The 20764-nt window shown below is 37.5% G+C and overlaps 1 protein-coding gene across 1 annotated transcript in view; it reads right to left on the bottom strand.

Annotated features, from left to right (window-relative positions):
- KCNK10 (potassium two pore domain channel subfamily K member 10) overlaps nucleotides 1-20764 on the bottom strand; it is a 62140-nt gene that overhangs the window by 21043 nt on the left and 20333 nt on the right. The window contains exons 2-4 of the mRNA XM_031553637.2: nucleotides 17739-18067; nucleotides 11568-11685; nucleotides 8995-9155 (exon numbers count right to left, since the gene is read on the bottom strand). Coding sequence (XP_031409497.1) covers nucleotides 8995-9155; nucleotides 11568-11685; nucleotides 17739-18067 — 608 coding nt within the window. The remainder of the gene's footprint in view (nucleotides 1-8994; nucleotides 9156-11567; nucleotides 11686-17738; nucleotides 18068-20764) is intronic.

The raw sequence follows: 20764 nt of genomic DNA on the forward strand, positions 1-20764 counted from the left end.
TTTCCCTAAAGCAGATAAGCTGCAAGCATTGCTAACTGAAATAAATATCCAATTTGTAGAGATAAAATGCCAAAAACAGATACTCCATGACTAGGATCCACAGATTTTGTCATGAATTTTTTGTTCCAAACATAGTCTCAGCACTGTGTAGCAAATATACTTTCCTGTAGCTTAAATGCAGCGGAGTATTTGAATCGAAGAGTGACAACGGTATATTAAAAATAGAATTTGGTATATTCTTAAATAGAATTCATAGACAAATTTATCTCTGGTGAAGAGTCATTGTATGTAATGAAGTCACAGCCTGCACCATTGTTCATTTAGTTCATCCACGGGGTTATCGTTTAGCTCTATCTTGTATTAAGCACAGTGGCGTGAGAACTACTAAAGCAAGTAATGAGCAAATATAAAAATAAAACTTCCTGTTACATTTCCATAATCATAATTAAAGTACTGGCTGGAAGCAGAAAAAAAGATGTGGCCTGTACCTTCTCAAGGTATTTCAGAGACAGGCACTGTAAATTTACTACTGCTGCATTTCATCTTCCACTTCAACACTGCAAGAGTCAGTGGTCACACTTTTGCCATTGCTAGGCATATTACAGTAAAGTACCCAGATGGTCCTGGGTCTGGTTTGCTTTTCAGCCAAGAAAAGCAGTTAGAAGAACAACTGTTTTTAGGAAGAGCACTGAAGGAGTCCAAGTAGAAAGGAGCAGAAGGAAGAATACTTCCTTAAAGTACACGGAGACTAACAGTCCTCTTAATGGCAGATAAATTACTGATGAACTAGAAGTCAATGTAATCAGAGTTTTCCAAACTAGAGCACTTATCTAGAAAAAGAAGCCCTGGATTTCAGAAGGGCTTCATGTATTTTAACTTTTAACAGTTGTCAGACTATTTATTAAAAGGATCGAAACAAATTTCCACACTGCATTCTATTGTTTTCTTCTCAGTGAAATTCCTTTTCAAGAGGAAGGACTGAGGTGTACATCTATCAAAAGTAGCTCACAATCAATTCCATTGTGGTTGAAGACAGACTGTTTGAATTTTCATAGGTTGAAAAAGTCACTGTGCTGAGGTCTCATTTCCCTGAAGACAGCACATCAGTCTTAAATTTTTACAGACAGAAGATTCAGAAGAGTAACTCCTCAGCACTGACTGTTCTTAAAGATAGTTCTTTTTGGTCTAAATAAAGTTCGACGAGGAAAATAAGCTAAAATAAATAGAAGCACAGTGTTTGCTAAGTCTGGTACATCTTGCTCATGATTCTAGCTGTTTTAAATTGTTCTTCCAAGCTGCTCTATCTGCTATGCTCTTTGCATACAGCCTATGCAGACACTGCAAGTTCTGGATTCTTATAGTACCTTTCCTTAATTTCACTTCTATCATCAGCTAATATACAAAAACATCTTCAGATCTCAAATAGAGGAACTGAAAATGAAGTAAAGAACTCACCAGTTTCATAAGGCACTACAGATGTATTGTTGCCAAGCACTAGTGTATGTCTAGTTTTTTATTATTCTTATGTTTTAAAGTCCACTTTTAGATAAATACACTTCTTGAGAATTATGAAGGACAACTCATTACCAGCAGACCTATTTTGCTAGTATCTGACCATGCATATATCCATAAATTTAGTGATAATTGACTGCAAAATTTTGATCTGCATCTAGGTTTTGGTTTAAATCACTCCTAAATTTCAGAATACTCAGGTTTGAAATGTACATTCAAGTGCTCGCATAGTTGAAATAAAGCATACATAAGTATGTACGTATATAAACCAATGCCATTTTAATGTACAAGTACCTCTTTCACATTGTTCATGAAACTGTAACTCTCAGTCTGACACTTCAGGAGTTACAGGCAGAAGAATAGATAATGAGCTGAGACTTCACATGCATTTGCTGTTTCTACTATTCTGAATTTGTACATCAGCACTGTACAACAAATCTTTTCATCTGTACAAGCTCTCACCAGACAGACTAATTTTTTCCTGAACAAGTTATTTTGTTGCATCTGGAGCAAAACAGTAGCAGGTTCAAAGAACCAAGTTCCCAAGCAATGACAGAGGCATAAAATTGCAAAAACCAAATGAAAACAGCTTAAAGTCAGCTCACACTGTGTAACGTTTCTCTCCAAGGCTAAATCACCTTTGGTCCTTCAGTAACAAGGTGATCTTGTGAATGACAACAGAATTTGCATAATCTCTTCCTCAAAGTTATTCTGCAGCTAACTTAGCAACTTCATAAGAAATATTATTCTTGTCAGTGAAAGGGAGTTCAACTGTAAGTCTACCACACACCTTCTACATTGCTGCCCTAGATGCATGCCTTGCAGTAGTAGTTTCCAGAGTCTTCACTCCTACATCTGTAATGTTTGCCCGGGATGGCTGCAAGGCCAGTCAGCTTAAGGCAAGATTCATGTACAACTCACCTACCTGAAAGAGCAAGGCCCTATCTGTCTTGTGTATCACCATCCAGCAAGGTCAACACATTATAGGAGTCCATAACAGGGATTGCTGATGTGAAGTGGTGAAGAAAGTAAAGTAGCCTTAGCACTCATTCCTTGTTGTGACTTATTTGTTGCAGGATTATGATGAGGGAAGTCTGTTCTGAGGAAATCATGCAGTTGTGCCTCCTTTCTACTTCCTGCCCATCACATATCCCATGGAAAATAATTGCAAGGAAGATCCTAACAGCAGTTCCAGGTTTGGAGGAGCAGGAAGATGAGTAGAGCAGAGACAGGTGGATAGATCAAAATACACCTGAAATTATGGGGGAAAATTTCTTCTGTGAACAGCTGTTTGGTTCTACCTCCCCATTCTTCTAACAATATTTTAATGTCAGCCTCATTTAATTCCTGCCATCCTTAACCACTTCTTCCAACTTCTCAGCATTGCTTCTCTTTTAATTTCCAGTTGGCTTCTTCCCTCCAAAACTTTCTATCTCATACCAACTTGTCATTTGCTACAATCATATTTCCTCTGTGTATTTTCCTGTCCATTTAAAAATAATGTTTATAAATGACTGTTTCTACACAATCTTAATACTGAAGTCCTGTTCCTGACTGGCTTCTATGGTCTCAAAGTGGTAATAAACCATAGTAGAATGCAATTAGATCCACTGTCTTTATTGCAACAATAAGAATTTCTTATTAAATTATAAAAGCAAAGCACTCCTTTCTGGTGGCAGAATTTTTATATTCATCAGACATTTCGTTTTGGTGGAAATGACCCAGGAAACTGTTAGACAAAATTCTGAACACTGGAATTTCAGCTCATAAGTCTTGAATCATCTTGGAATAGTACTGTGTACATGCACCACTGGTTTGAATTCCAGAGACAGAATACCAGCAGATGGCAGATTGATCATTGTTCTAGCTCATTCCTCTGTGAAAGCTTGAGTGTGATAAAAATAAAATAGAATTAAAATATTAAAAACACAGCTTTTTACCTTACAGAAAGTAACAGTAAATAACTCTATATTAAAAAAAAAAAAAAAAAACCACAGGAAAAAAAAAAAAAGATAGGATGTTTATAGCCTCAGTGAAGTCTTAGCAGCTACTGTAGTAACACATTGACGTTGGCTAGTAAGGAAATGAAATAGAACTTAAAAGAGATTTTGTTGATTTCTGGTATAATTTGATTAGATGTCAGGAAGTAGAGATGAAACTTTTCCATCAGTTTGACATAAGTTTATATGCTCAGAAATGAAGGTGTCAGATTTTATTAACAAAGTTTCAAAGTTTATTAGCAAACTTTTCAACATCATATATTCACAACTGTGTATCGTCTCTTGCTAGGTAACGTCACTAAGTTTACAATACATTTATCTATTAACTATATGCCAAATTTTGAATGTAATAAAAACAATTGCAAATTCAGAATGATTTCCTTTTTTGCCTAAGCTGCTATCTGAATTTCAATTTCAGGCTTTGAGAACAGCATCATCTAAAAGCTTAACATATCTGCTAAAAAAATAAGAACTAATGCTGATATGAGTTTGCAAGATACAGAGTACAGAGTGGTGGATGCCTTGCAGAGAGCAGCTGGGGGTTGAGTTATGGAGTTAACCCAGTGGAGAAGCGGTAAAGGAAATCTCTTACAGCTTAATTGGACCAGCAACTGGACCAGTTACTCTCCTCTACAAAGTTTCTTTCCCTTGAGTTGTTGCACTCATTTTTAGATAAGGAATTGATAAAGATAAATCCTGTCACTGGTATAATAACAAAAGAGATCAGAGCAGCCGAAAATCACTAAAAATAATTTTATTCTCTAAGAGAAAGAATAGGTAGGATAGATCTAATCTATCCAGAAAGGCAAACAACAGTGTTTAGGAAAGGTAAATCTTTAGAATTTGCTTAAAGAAAGCTTCCCAGTGGCTCAGCAGGACTTCTACTTCTGCCCCACTCCCAGTCCCAACTTCCAACAACAACTGTTTTTTCCTATATCTTTTCCAAGATTCAGATAAAGCCCATTGCTGGCTTGTTTTTTTTGGGGGGGAGGAGGGAAGTGCATGTAATTTCCATAACACATATAGGTCTTTCATATCTAGAGCACATCATTTCTCAAGAGTTTAATAGCAAACAAGTTCTTTAAGCTTAACACTGGAAAGACAGGCATCAGATGTACCTGTTCTGATAATTCTCATTCAGTGAATTATGGTTTGTTTACAGACACACTGTATTTCTACACAAAGTACTATACTTTCTAGATGCACAAGCTTCAGTGGAGAAGTCTTGCCACCAACCATGTTTCTGACTGCTTGCTTACATTCCTGTATGGCGATCAATGCCCTACCTGCTGTACTGCCTGGCTTGTCCTCAGCACCACTGCAGTAAACTAGAGCAGTGAAAGGAGTCATCAAGCCTAGGAAATGCTCCCAGCAGTTTCACCTTACATGCTAGAAAATCCTGAAGTGCTCTCAGGAGCATGGTGTGTCCACACTCAATGCCTGCATCTGTACCGAACTGCAAACTGAGGGAAGATCTGTCTGGTTATGGTCATCTGATCTACTTCCAGTTAGACCTAAAGACTTGTTACAAAGTCTGAATAAAGACTGTCTGAATCCAGCCTATATTTAACTCGTGATAATGACAGTGCATTCTGTAGCTATGTACTCTGGAGCGCTATCCTTTCTATCTTTAGATGCTTTCAACCGTTGTGTGTATAGAACAATCTAAAAGAATGGTGTTTGTTCTGCTGTTTATTATAGAAACAGCTTCTGGTCATTCATAAGATCCTTCCCATTAAGCAAGGTAACAGCACTATTTTTATGGTTTTATGCCACCTTTCAAGGTATATTTAATTTCTATAGTGTCAATGCTAGCTGAAAATGATTACAAAAAATATCAATTTTTCAATTAAATGTTGAATTTTTACTTGATTTTCTCAGATGAGCTTGGAACACAGTTCATCACTGAGCCTAGATATTGAATGATTCATGAATATGTAGTGCATTTAATGACCCTGTACATACATTTCTTGGACCATCACATTTGTATCTAAGTGAGAACAGATTTGTAGATAGTTTCTGTCCAGGTTATTGAAGATAGAATCATAGAATACCCCAACTTGGAAAGGATGCACAAAGATCATCATTTCCAACTCCTATATCAGAGTAATCAGTAGCTGAATGGGGAGAGTCTGTGTGGAGGACACTTTGATTTATGTCTGTGATCTGGTTGATGCTTATTTACTTTTATAAAGCAGCATTATTACAATAGGAGAGACAGCATAAATTAGCCAATGTGTGATGTTCAGGGTTCCTCCTTGTAGTCCAATCCAGTGCATCTCTTTTCTAAAAAGATATGTGAAAGTTCCTGTTTTCCCAAAGCACTGCTTTGCAGTGAAGTACTTCCAACTCTCCTTAATCACAGAGAAGTAAATAGTTGTTTTTCTGGTTACCTACACACTGAAATAGTGGCAATGTTACTTTTATCATCAAAACGTGCAGTGGCATGTGTCCAGCCCCTGTGCTGAAATATTCTCTCAACACTGTGGGTGTAGTGTCTATTTATAAGACCTTATGAAGTTCCTTCCTCAAATGTATAAGCTGGACTGTCTCAAATTGCCCATGATCTTCTAGAGAGGCAAGAACCCATTAGAAGGCAAGTAATATGGGTAGGTAGTGAATGCAGCCTTAGAGACTCAGCTACAAGGCCTGCAGGTGCAGACCGTAGTACTGTTTTTAATTTCTCTTAATTGTTTTAGAAATTGGGTTATTGGAACTGAATGGGAGACTCGTGGTGGAATTGCACCATAGATCTGTGCAGATACAGAAGGATCTTTTCCATCTGGTTCTTAGCCCCTTTCCTGATACTCTTACACTTTTTAACCACCACTAGGTTTTGCAGAGTTCAAAGAACCAACCACAGTAATCCCAAGTCCCTCTAGGAGTAGTGAAATACAATTGTCATCTCTGACTAAATATATTAGAATTTCTTTCCTCAAAATAAAGAATTCAGCATTATTTTGTATTGCTAACACTAGATTTCATTTATCATCTTATCATCATTTTGCACCTTTCATTTTAGCTATTCTGAAATATTTAGAGATGCAATTTGCAGACTCTGTCATCTGTAGATTCTGTCATCTGCATATTCATCTTCTTGTCTGAGTCACTCCAGACCGTTCCTGTCAAAACTGTAAGATTCCAACAGGACTCCAGCTGATTCACACCGATGCTCTACTCCTAATCTCCATTTCTCCTTCAGACAGTTACTGATGTGTGAGATCTTCTCTCTTTCCTTACCACAGCTTGATTTTCTTACAGCCTTTGATGAGAAAATTTCTCAAAAGCTTTTAGAAATGCAGTATATAATATCAATAGATACTGATACACACTCAGTGAGCCTCCAAAAGATTTGTGGGGCACACCACTCAATATTTTCTTAGCTCTTTTAGTGTCTTAGCCTACATTTGTACCTTTCAGTCTCATTATAAATATTCTGCAAATTTTTGTGTCCTCTCTAACAGTTGTAGCAGGTTGCTTTACACCCATAAATATGTTGAATTTGAGTTCCTCATGGAGACGAAGTAGGAATCAAGACTTACACATTGAATAACTGAAACAAAAAACTACATGTAGAGCTAAGTTTTGCTCACTGCTCATAATTAAATCAAGAACGGTTGCTTCACTTCTGGATTGTCTGATTAGTTTCAAACATATATGGTTTCTGATTATGTAAACAAAACATATTAATAATTTATATAGATACTATCATTATAATGATTATTATAATTTACCTTAGTAATAATAAAGTATATATTATGTATCTATGAGAAACAAAGTAAAAGCAGTAAACATATCTTGGGGATATATACATTGCTTTGGAAGCTCTCAAAATACCAAGGAGGAAAAGGAATAGTTTGGGTGATTATAAAAAACAAGCAACTGCATTAAAACAAGGAAAGAAAGGAATACTTTGAGTACCAAAAGAACTCCCATTATGTGCTGAAGAGCAATAATCTGTATTAAATATTAGTATCAGAATTCATCTATGAATCTCAAAATACTTCAAATAGGACATGTATTATTTTTATTTGTAAACTATCATGCTGACAGTTTAATGGTTTTGTCCAAGTCACCTAGAAAGCCAGTAGTACAGTTGAGAATTAATCAAAGACTTTCTGACTCACATTATAACTATTGTACTTTTGGGGGAGCAGAAGCAGACTGGAAGGTTCTAAGATTCCTTTCAGGTGAAGTAGGTATAGTAACAAGAAGCTACCCTGAAAAGAAAGTCATGATCTTGGCTATTTTTGTTTTTGCAGAACCAGCCAGCCTGAGTCACCTTTCAATAACCTTATTTTTAGTTCATAAAAATGTAGGCCATTTCCAAGAGCTCAGTCAGGCATGTAAATGGTTACTCACCCGTAATCAACCAGCCAACTTTTTCCACATTTAGTCTGACAGACACTCCTTATGGCTAGTCTGGGACACTTCACAGTAACTTAATTAAAAGGGAAATTGCTCATACTCCAGTTTAATACTCAATTATTTCCTTTAAAATACAGCTACAAGCAATTTGCTCTCATCTGTGGGAATGTTTTAGAAATAGATGCGCTATTTAGCGTAATATTTAGAAATGTTACGCTAACCAGTTTGGACAGCTTTTCATCTTCTCCATCCCTGGAAAGACTTACCTCCAGTTATGCTGCCTCCAAAGGAACCATCATACAAGTCACTTCTAGAAGTTCTGCTTCAAAGAGAGAATCCCTGAAGTGAACCATCAGCAAATTAGCAAATCATCATTTGCCAGGTCTGCAGCAGTGCTTGCAAAAGAATTGCTCTTGGTGGTATAGACCCAAAAAATAGATGGTACCAGCTAGAAGAAGGGAAATTATATGACCTATTCAAATCTAGAAAATCCACGCAGAAGTCTATGTACATAAGGTACATAGAGTGGGTAAAACAATGAAAACAATTATACGTACTGGTATTATACCAGTTCTTGTACCAGCAGATCTACTCTAGCGCATCGGCCTCTTGCAGTGAAAGTGTATCAATCAGGTATTTCTCTTTCCAAGTTTGTATTTACTCCAATAACTCTGATTTCCAAGTCCTTTAAGGTTTAGTAATAATACAGTCAGGACCTACTCAGCATCCCTCTTCCACCCAATATTATACTAACTTCTCTCTATGTTCAGTGATCAGATATGCTTGTCAAAAATAACTTGTGGTGTTTGGAAGGCTGTTTTAAATTAGTCCTTGTAAAGAAGCTATTTTAGTAGATATATTCTCCAGAGATAACCTACAGTCATTGAAAAGATGATGGGTCCTCAGAAAGGAAATACAGAGCCTACTCCTGCATCACCATCTAGAGAAGTCTATTTCTTTCAACTGACTACAAGGGCTTTTAAGGAGATCAAGCATCTTCTCAGCTTGGAATGTAAATCCTTCAAGGTGCCTAACATGTAAAAAGGACTGCAGGTAACAGCAACAGAATTAAAATCAAGTTACACAATGGAAGCAAAAAACTGATAGAGCTTACTCTGAAAACCTTTTCCACCCTTGCGATACTCTTCCCAAAGATTGTTCCAAGTTGGTCTCCAATTCCAGCCAGCAAGAAGCCAAACAGAGGAATGCCAAAGATGGCATACAAGATGCAGAATACCTTGCCTCCAACAGTGCTTGGGGCAATGTTTCCATACCCTGTAGAGAAAAACAGTTGTTGGAAACTTCAAACTTATAAGGGTCTTTTTAGAAAAACTAATGGGCTGTTACTGCGGAGATGCCTTTGTTCCACATGTGATTTCTATTTACAGATTTTCCATGGAATGATGTCACTTCCCAGGCAAGCTACCCATAGAGATTTAGTTCTTCATTTGTATACTCAGTTACCCATTTCTTCTATAAATTCAGGTCCTATTTAAAGTTCTTTTGTGATTAACTAATCTAGCTTGACTTATCATGGCACAAAGATCACGCAGTGCTGGCATGGTGCCTGCACACTGCTGCTCCTCTCAGGCTCTGTCAATTATTTCCTGACAGGACTGTGTTTCACCTGACGAGACTCATTTTCAGTGGTTAGCTCATAATTTCCTATCCCCTCACCACTCTGATGAGTAGAAAGAAAACACATTTGTACTGCCTCTTAAAGCCACAGGAAAGAATTTTTCAGATTTTGCAACACATAGGAAGGTAGCAGAATGTATTTAGGAACAGAAATATGAGGAATATATAGTACAATCCTATTTAATTTACATCCGAGATGGTTTGATCTGAAGGTGAACAAGAGACAACATGATTGTGATAATCAGCATTCTGTAACACTAGCACTGGATAAATCCATCTCTCACATGATGGAGAAAGGACTATGCTGATTCACAACACTATCTACGCTCCAAACCACAGTCCTTTTCATAGCTGCATCCGAGATCCCAGATTTCTCCTAAAAGTCTGAGAAAATTCAGGTTTCACTAGCCAGTGGACTGAGAATGACCAAGTAATCTACTGAATGCCTGCATAACAGGGATACTAACAGGGCTCTGGTGGATAAAATAAAACCATTTTCTTGCCCAGACACAATACGTAGACTTCATGCAACCTATAAAAATCTCATTCATGGAGAACTTAAAGCAGATATGGGCAAACATCCAAGTTCTTTTCAATAAGTTATTTTAATAGCAGATGCCAAAGACTATGCTTACATAAACTATGCCTATAAAGTGGCATTTATTTCAATGAGTAATTTAAAAGCTTGCCACTTCGGTCTACTGAGTAAACAAATATTTAGGGAGGGTTTTATAAACATTTGATTCAGAAATGTTTTCTTTATCTCCACCGCCTGCTTTTATGCTGCCATTAAAAATACATGGCAATGTAGCTTAGCATATAGAGGACCACACAAAGGAGTATGCTTTATGTAATCACTCTTTCATCCTCATCCTGACAACAAAGTAAAGGCACAAGACTCCACCGATCTAAGGGTACCAGGACTCTACTGTTTGGGCAAAACAGCAAGTCTTGCAAATGCACCAGGTTATTTTGTTGTATTAGTCATGTAAAGAACTTGCAGAAATCAGACTCTCATGATTTAAGTGAGAAGAATACTTAAAAGCAATGCAAATAAAAAGCAAAAAAAGTTTCCAGTGGTTTCTAAACTCTTCACTCCTAACCAAGACAGCACTGAAATCAAGCTTAAAATTATAAAGCCAGTGTATGATTATCAGGAGATTAACTTTGCCACGAGTGATATCAGTTTATCTTATTTTCCCTCAGACCTGAATAATGAAAATCCAACTTCTTCATCTTTGAGTAACTGCTTCACAGAAGACAGGACAGAAATCCTAGCACACCTAATGTAAGCATTCAGAGATGAAGGCACTAAATATACTGGACACAATATACAGGAGACACAAATGACAAGGGCCTGAATAACAAATTTACTAAAATCAGTGGTTCAAGAAAAGAAAATGGAGCTTGTTAGAACACTCTTCACATAACAGAGAAAAAAAGTAAAAATATTTCAAGGCCACAAATTCCAGAATGGTAATTTTTTTTTTCTTGCATAATCTACAATTTGTGACATTCCTTCCAGTAACATATTACCAGTATGAAAATAAAGAAGTTTTTTAAGATATAATGTGTTAATTATGTGGATACATTTCCAGTTACAAGTAGTAGTGCAAAAAAAGAAATTTTGTACCAAATTTAAGATTATATATCAAAATTGATGAAAGAGAGCTACTCATGGATGAATTAACTTTTAATATTAAAATTCAAATTCCCAACAACATATAACAGTTATTTCATCTAGTACTGATACTTGATCTTTCAAGTGATAATTAAGTTCACCTGCCCTAACATTAAGAACAGCATAATAAACCCTCAGCTACATCAGTGCTACTTGTTTTCAGTTCAGCATTGTTTTTCCACCCTAATTATGGAAACAGCTTCTGATTATTTACCCAGAGGCCCAATGCCCTTGAGACACAACAGAGGCACACCTCCTGAGAACTGGAATACAGATTAGCCACTTCTTTGCGATCTACCTTCCACAGATGTACTTGTAATCCAGCTCTCGATCTGACTATGTATTTTAACAGATAAACATAAACATACCTATTGTTGTGATGACTGTTCCAGCAAAGAAAAAGGCACTTCCAAGGTCCCAATGACTGCTGTTGTTAGAGGAATTTCCTATGGGACTGACTCCTGCATTATCTGCATCAATAGCATGCTGCAAAGAGAAAGACAACAAATCAGCCTTGTGTGTGCTTGCAGTATCCTACACAAATAAGTATAGGCTCCAAAAATAATTTATTAGGGCTATGAGAACAGCTTAGATTTACTTTTTAATACCTGCTCCAAGTACATTAGTATCCTCTGCACACAAGATCTGAATCTATGACTAAACCAAACAGATATTGGAGTGAAATAAAGACACAATACATAGATAAATGACAAAAGATACAAAGCACTGGAGAAGCAGAAGTCCAACACCAAAAGAGATCCATAAATATTGTTCTTGCAGCAGTAACTGTCAGAGGAAGAAATTCCCCAGTGGGAACAGCTGAGGTTGGAAGCAGCAAGAAAGGTGGTAAATACAAATAATGTTCATGAGGTCAACTGAAGCTAGTCAGCCAAAGATTTTATTTCCCAAGCAATTGATAATTGATAAGGTTTTTTATATTCAATGCTAACTAAAGTAAAAATTATATATAAATATGCCATTTAAAATGGACAAATAACTGCGGAAACAGGAAACAACTTTGCAGTCAGGGATTGGGGGACGGAGAATGAGGATGGAGAATGGGGACAGAGGGAATGGAGAATGTCTGCAAGCATCCCATGGTTGACAAAAAGGGGTCAGAGAAGCCACTTCTAGCAGCAAAGTAGTGTGAGTTGTGAAGCTTTGAAGTTGGCTTAAGCCAACGTGAGTCTACTCAGAACCGCACCTGCTGAAAATTACATGTTTTTGCTTGGCCTAGTATCAGCTAATCTGCTCTCCCACTACAAGTTCAAAAACACTAATGCCAAAAACACTAGTGTCAACATAGGGAAAAGATCTGGAGAAGAGGCACACAAATACAGAGGTGAGGTGTATCTAAGGAGATCAGTACAGGACAACTCTTTTCAGTACTGTTTCTGTCAGGCAAAGCTGACCATAAAATTACAGAATGAGCAAACTCCAGACTAGAGTGGACTAGTTACATGAAGCCAGCAGGTCACCTCAGTGCCTGTCCATATGTGAGGAAATAAAAATTTAGAGAAAGAAAGCGTTTAGGACCAAACCCTTTGAAAGGGCTTCTGTACCATTGCTGGCATACTGCAGGTGCTGTGAGAGCAGAGATCATTTGTTTACCCAGAAGAGCATAAATCAGCATAACAGGTTGCCTGTTTAAATAGGCCATGACATGCTGTCAGCTACCCTGGCACCTTACTTCTGTCAAGGAATGCTGGTTGCCTTCCCCATGAGTGTGAATATCATAGAGCTAATTGCAACACTTAAAACACATTTGAGTTTGCACAGTTTAGCAAGTCTGTTAGGGCCAAACACTGAATGGTGAATCCCCCATTGCCTTAGGTAGCTTATAGCTTCTCAGTTTCCCTTCACATCCACAGCAAATCATATTCTTTTTCTTTAAAGCTTGTCTGACATCATTCATTTATAAATATCCATCTACTTCATTGCATCTGATAAATACGCAGTACTTTGTGATGAATATATTAGGAGAACAGGAAGTGGGCAGGAAAAGCAGAGAAGCCTTGCAGCTACCAGCAATTAATATGCAATTTTGGGTCATGTAATGATTAAAGGATCCCTTTACCACCACCGTCACCAGGAGTTCGCCTAAACAGATGTATCCTGCTAAATAAAGACTCGCACAAAACTCAGGGACAACCTCAATGGCAAGACTCTCTCACTTCACACAGATCATGAAATTTTACGCATTTCCCATCTGTAAATATTCAGATCTAAGTCCAGAGGGGTCCCTACTCCCTGTAAACGTCTCCGCTGAGTTCTGGAAGAACATATCTACAGAATAGCTGCAGAATTCTGCACCATCCCCAGCTCAGTCAGTCACTGAAACTGAAATATCTTCACAGGATGTTCCCTGTCTTGTTTACCTTCAGGGGAAAAGTAGTTCAGAACTCTAATCAAAAGTGCCCATCAGAAATATGAACTCTTCCTAGCATAATTAGCCAATAACATCTGACTTGTTCATTTCAAACTCCACTTCCTTTTCAGCTTACAGGCTAACTCATTAGAGTTGCTGTAGTCATTAGTGGACATGGATAACATGATTAAGCTCCTAAGTGGTGATTTTTTATTTTTTATTTTACTATAATCACTCCCACTCCTAAATGAAACTCTGAAGGAAAAGGGGGAAAAAAACAGACCACCAATAACCTACGTAAATAACTTGTTACAGCAGCAAGCCACACCCTTACATCATGGTGCAGGGCTTATTACAGAAGTGGGGCTCATTACAAAAGCTTTTACCCACACGTGGTGCACAGACTGCACAGGAAGAATATCAATACCTTTATCACACCCCCAGAAATTACTACACCAAAACACACTGAAGGTCTTCTTTCCTGCCTCTCCTGGTTGTAAATAACTTAACCTCTTCATAAAACCACAAAGTGTGCATTATTACAAAGGCAAGGGTTTTTTTTTTATTTATTTTTATTCCCGCTACAAATAAGCTTATGCCATGAGTATGGGAACTGCTGAATCACAGCCTGTACCTCTGATTGATCACCTGAGGCAAGCAATGAGTCAGCCATGGGAGCACAGGTGAAGGCAAATCACCTGTGCTGCAAGAAGGGGTGGAGCTTGGCTCCACCTCTCCTAGACCCCATTTAAGAGCTGACTACTGGGGGGGAAGGATCTCCTTCTGGAGATCTCTCCTTTTGGAGTTTTCTGACAAGCCTGGGGCAAGTGTAAACTCTTTATCTATTCTTTTTGGTGTAATAATCTGCTTAGCCAAACTCTCTTTTGTATTTCTTAATTACAACACCTGTATATTCATTGATTATACAGCTATGCCATGAGGAAAAAAAACACTTCTCGTAACTGTGTAAACATATGTAATTACTAATGTTTTTTTTTTCCAGTTTTATATCCAATCACTTCAGTCCAGCTGCTTTCTGTGATATTTTCAAATGGGTACAGTACAGTTAAATTCAGTTAAAATAACTGAAGTTTCATTCTCTTTTACTGTGTTCTTTATTTCCTTTCTCTTACACTCTGAAAATTCATCTTCAGAAGTGCTGGAATAGGGTATCTGATTTTGTCATTATTTCACTCTGTCATTCACCACTGATTCAAGTAGTAGATCACATAAGGCAGTGAACAATGAATTTGTTTCACCACAACAGAAATCTTCAGAAGCAGAAATAAGGTTTGTACAGTATAAGAACTTCAGGTGGAACAAGTTAAACTGCACTAGGAAACACTTCTTTGTCTTCAGAAGAAAACACCTCTCTGTCATTGTGTTAGTATTAGACAGATCAGGACTAAACATGAGATAAATACAAATTTTAAATAACTTTAATCTAGATTTGTGTCTTAATAGATATTTACACTGCTTGCATCACTATATTTCTTCTGAAGTCTCTGAATAAACTTCACTTTCTGAACTTAGCAAATCAGTTGGGCAATTCACATTTGTACAACTACTGACAGTATTTGCAATGGGCTGTTGAAGATAAATTTTCAAACCACGCCTCATCCACATTGAATTTTTCACATCTTGTACAGTATCGTACATCCTCTTTGCAGATTTCCCAAAGGAGAATGCTTTGTAAGATTTTCTTTTTCCATCATTAGTTTAACAAAGACTCTTTTCCTTAGAAAATTCTTCCAGAACCATCCCCATAACGAAAGAAAACACGCCAGTTCTAAGGTCTCTCTTTTTTCATATTCTATCTGGAGGCTATCAGGTAATCAAATGACATTAATAAAAAAATAGTTTCCTGAGTCAGATGATAACTGCACAGCAGCCAGGACCCACAGAGGCTGTCACATCAGTCTGAAATCACAGCTGTAAGGGCAGATGCCACATTTGGTGCAATGCAGTCATCCATTCTGTCAACTAGGGAGATGTTGCTTTTGAGATCATTGACATGAAGGCATGAAAGCACAATATTAACCCTGACATTATCTTTGAGCAGTGGTTTACTGTTCTGTGCAAGTCAGTTACGATCAGTTTTCTGTACCAGCACACCCAGCTACACCCCTAGCACCAGGTTCACCCCCAGACTTACAAAAAAATCCAAAGGAAGTTGTTCTTTATTGACAAATCTGTCTCAATATTTCACATTACTTAGCTTTAAGACATTCACATGCTAAGCTACTAAACCCATTTAATTTATCTTTGCAAAATGATTTCCCATTACCTGTGATAATGCTCGAGAATGTACTGAAATCTCAAAAGCCAATAAGATTTATTCAGAACGTTTGCCTTCTAAACACACAGCATGCCTGCTTATTATTTCAATATCACCCCTTTTGAGGCAAAAGAAAGAAAAAAGATTGTGCATAGTAAAGAATTAAAATTGATACGTAGCTTAGGCTAGAGAAGGGGGAGCTATTTGAAAATATTTCTACTAGTCTGTTTCCAGGAGTCTACTCTTCTGTTGAGGTGCTTAGCTTGTTTGTATCTGTTGTGCAGCCTACTCTCTGCAATACGCAAAGCATATTGCACGTCTTTAAGTAGTGACATTTCCCACCCCTCCCCCTTCACAAAAAAAAAAAAAAAAAAAAAAAAAAAAAAAACAGAAAACACCAACTTTAATCCTCTAATCATTACATCAGACTAAGGAGGTGAGGAAAATGCTAATCTCTGCAAAACTGCCATGAGAAATGCATGTAATGCATGTAAGCCAATATCTTTGACCAGAAGAGTTCACACTGCAAACTAAGCATATTCACCTGTCTTTTGCAGACAGATGAAGGGTGTGATCCAAGCCAGCCCTGATCCAAAAGCTGTATAGTTACATCAGCACTATGCTGCTTCCTTAGCTAAAGTACCAGGCTGCACAAACACAGGTACACAGCTTCTGACTCAGAACTGACCTGTCTTCTGTGAACATACAGTACAAGCAGGGAGTGCCCACATCTATCTGCAAAGAAACAGAAAAATGTTGTTTGGCTTAGGAGAAGCAGAAGAGCATTGCTATCTGCACACATGGGCAGGGGAAAGGAATCGATTAAGCAGTGGGGAGGGGGAGGGAGGGAGGAAGGTTGGCTACAGAAGACCGACTACAAAGATGAATTTAGGCTGGAAACTAGCAGAACACTTTTGTTGCCACAGCAATGAGATACTGGAACAGTTTTCTAATGGAAATACTATGTCTGTAATACCTTGTAAAATGAAGTTTGTTTTACTTCTAATTATATAGCAAAATTGGGTGGACAGACACAATAGACCAGGATACAATTCTGTGTTCTTCAAAACAGAGACTGAAATCACAATGGGGCTCCAGTATGACACCCCACACCTAAATATATTGTGCTCTTGGAGAGCTCAGACAAATTCAGGTCTGAAATAAGTTGGAGTTCAACTTCGGTGTTGGACACTGTTGGAATACACTCTTTCAGTATCTCACATCTCTTATCTAATCTCCATTTTCTTCAAGATCAGCGATTGATATGTTTCTACATGGAATCCTAAAAGATACTGTACTGAAATGTGATCAGTGAGATCCATATTTTCCTAGTCTAGAATGTTAAACAATGAAAAGTAACTCTACTTTTGATTGAGCTGTACTGCATGTTAATTCATCCTAGATATTTAGTCCTTATTTACTTCAAAATTTATTCTAAAACTTTTCATATTAAACTGAACTAAAAAATTTTTAGTTCTTAAATGCAGATTACTTTTTATTTTAAACTGTGTACTTTCACAATCATTCATTTACCTAACATTCTCGGTAGCAAACCCATAAGTTACTGTGCCTGTCACTTCAAAATTCTTGACAGAATATGTATTTCGTAATTCCCACCTACCATATTTTATTGCCTCTCTTTGTTGCTGTGTTTAATGTTGGAGAAAGAAATTAGACTTCATATCATTTGAAAACTTAGAGATGTTTTGAAAATTTGTCACCTCATAAAAAATGTGTACCAAATATTAAGTTCCAATTTTCTTTGCACAGATTTTTAATTATTCTAGTGAAGACACTTAATTTCTATTTACATCATTCCATAAAGCTGATCAGAGAACTGCCATACTGTTCACACTGATGTCTGAGAAATACTGTTGTCTTCATATACCCTACCTGAATCAGTGTCTCCAGCTCTAGCTGGGTTACACAAACATGTTCCCGAAGAAAGTCTGCCTTCTCCAGTGCAATGGTATTCTTCTGCCTGCTCTCAAAGGGCTGCTCCAGGGCACGGAAGACGAGTCCTCCAGCCACCAGGTATACTACAACCACGACAAAGATGGCCACCACAGTTTTCCACTTCATGACTGTCTGCAGGCCTTGAGAAGGTGCTTCCATGGTAGCGACAACCATTGCTCGGGAGGAAACAGAGAGCCGTGGAGACGCGTAATGCCCGTTTGTTTTGGGCTCAGGTTCACAAGCTGGCACTGGTGAGGGAACAGCCACTGAAACACAAAGTAAAAGCCTTTACTCAAAATCAGCACATGAACCTGATCTTCATACACAGTTTTCCTAAGTACCATTTTCAAGTTGCATCAACCACATTATTCACATAGGTATAATTCTTCTCACCTGGAAGGGTCCATATGTTTTTTGCACATTCATACATAGGTCACTTCTAGAGTTTTTTTACCCATTACCTTTAGAACAGGACAGAGGAGCTGTATAAGCAAAAACTTCAGAGAGACTCAGAAAATCATTTATCCAATAAGAACATGAAAATTTTTACTAGTTAGGATATGCATTACTCAAGGTGATGTTTGCTGAGGGACCTTTGCAGGAATTTATATAATTAAATCATTGTAAAAATAGTATCAATAGTGCTCTAGGAGACAGAACTGTTAACAATCAGTGATCACTACTGACCCAGTACTGAGACAAACAGACAATGCTTTGCAAATCAAAATGCTGTTGGGTGCACACCAGCGAAAGCAATCCTGTATTATTTACAAGTATCCACAAAACATTAGTTCTAAAAATTATCTTAAAGCCTGGCAGCTTCATAAATTTTAGAACAAGTCTTTCTTAAGCTGAAGCATAATCCAGCTACCTGAATGTCAGTCGCTCATGTGTGCCAAATGTGAACAGAGACCTTCAATTAATCAGATTTATTTAAAACTTAAGAACTGAACTAGACAGATCCAAACCAATATGGCCTCTCAGTGCAAAACAGAGCACGGTGCAGAGTGAAACAAGCACAACAAGGTGGATGGCAGACCTACCATCTTGGGACTGAGATTGCATAGCTGCATGACCCTAGCGCTACATCAGAGCTAATGAGCCCTGAATTTCAGCTAGACTTATTAGTCTAATCGCTATGCGAAGCTACCAAGGCATCCAAATCAAAGCTGGCTTGCCCCAGCTAGTTCAGGGATCTCAGCACCACATTTCCTTTCTCTCTATTGTTAGTGGTAGCACTGGTAGAACAAGGCCAGGTTCCTCAGCATCTACTGGTGTAATGGTAGCAAATGAAGGATTTAAATCTGATGGGTTTGTTTTAAACACACTTACTGTAATCTTACCGCAGTGCAGCTGTCACTGACCTATAATTTATTTGAAACCATTTATTTGATTTATTTCATTTTAGTCTTAAATTGGGTTACCTTTAAAGTACAGTCACCTTAGCTGCATTCTCTGGACTTATTCCCAAGGCTTCTTTGCTATTATGTTCAGAAGGTAAAGCAGAAGAATTTACAGCATCTGAGCAGAGTGGCAGTGTATGCGAATTCAAGTTCAAAAAGTATTTGAACTGTTTGAGGTGGCCTACGACTCCTTTCCAGCAGAAAACATTTTATGGTATTTAATGATTTAAAGAACTCAGTTGTTTATTAAAATCACATTTTCCTAGAACTGATACATCTCTTTAGCATCATACTGAGGATAGAACTTCCAGATGAGTTGATAACAAGAAACTTCATAAGCCGACAGTTGCTTTACACTCACAATTAATATTTCTCTTCATATGTAACTTCAGATAAATCCTTAGAAAGGATCCAGGATAAGACAAAAAGCCTCTGAGTTGGACTCCCCTTCTGTTATCTCATTTTTGCAATACGTGTTGCACAATTGCTTAGCTTGACCATCAAAAGATCAGTAATGGTTCCCAATATGTATCAGATAGGATGTAGTGGCATGAAACATCTTATATCTGAATCATAACAGCTCCTTACTGAACTAAGGCAAATTTCGGTATTCCCAGAAATGGTTTAGCTGATGTACATCCATGCATCATAAGTTCTGTGAATTCCATGGTTCATGTGGTAAGAAGAAAGAATTCACACAGCTATGACCTTGACTGGCACAGTCTGGTATAGGCTGAGAGATGTTTCAGTGTAGGCAGATTCCTAATTTTGATACCCCACAAATAATTTATCTTTACTCATCTGAACAAGTGGTCAAGAAGCAGAGTTAGAACTGCTTTTGTGAGTTTTCTTTTCTGCTCTGCTAGTATAAATGTTGTTTCTTATTCTTGTCATGATTCTGGCAAAATATTAATAACAGTTTTGCAGAAATATCATGGTTTGTTTGATTCTCTCTTTAGAGGAAAATATATTGTACTTGTTTAAGAAAAAGATGGGAAGTTCAGAACGGAGAACAAAAAAGGTTCTTTTGAATATTGTTTAACAGCTCAAAGGATTAGTGCTTGCCTTGCTTATCTCTAAAATAAAAGTTAATTTGTTTAATAATAACTGTGTTAAAGGCTTTCGTTTTCTGTTAGTAGTTACCCTAAATGTATGTAAAAATTTTGATCCTAAAGTGTTTTGTCGTATATAAATGAACACACAGGAAGACTCTACTAGAGCAGCTAGTTAAGCAACCGACAGGGAACAGGGATGGTTTTCTTACAATGCTGACACAGAATGCACAACTGCAGTTAGCACCCCTCAGATGTTTCAGGATAGATTTAAAGCAGCAGTTAGACACTTTATCCAAAAAACAGAGTAGATATTCATCCCAGCAGTTGTCATCACTCTATGAGAAAACTTAGGATCAAGGTAAGTGAGAAGTCCTGAGCATTCCAAAAAGCTATAGACAGGAAAACAGCATTCAAAGCTCAGATTGACAGAGAAAGAATCATAAAATCATGTATTGCTAGGAATAAAGCATCATGATGAAAGGGTCAGAAATGTTTAACAAGTTCC

Source organism: Meleagris gallopavo, chromosome 5 (genome assembly GCF_905368555.1).
Source record: "Meleagris gallopavo chromosome 5, MGAL_WU_HG_1.1, whole genome shotgun sequence".
In the NCBI taxonomy this organism is placed as follows: Eukaryota; Metazoa; Chordata; class Aves; order Galliformes; family Phasianidae; genus Meleagris; species Meleagris gallopavo.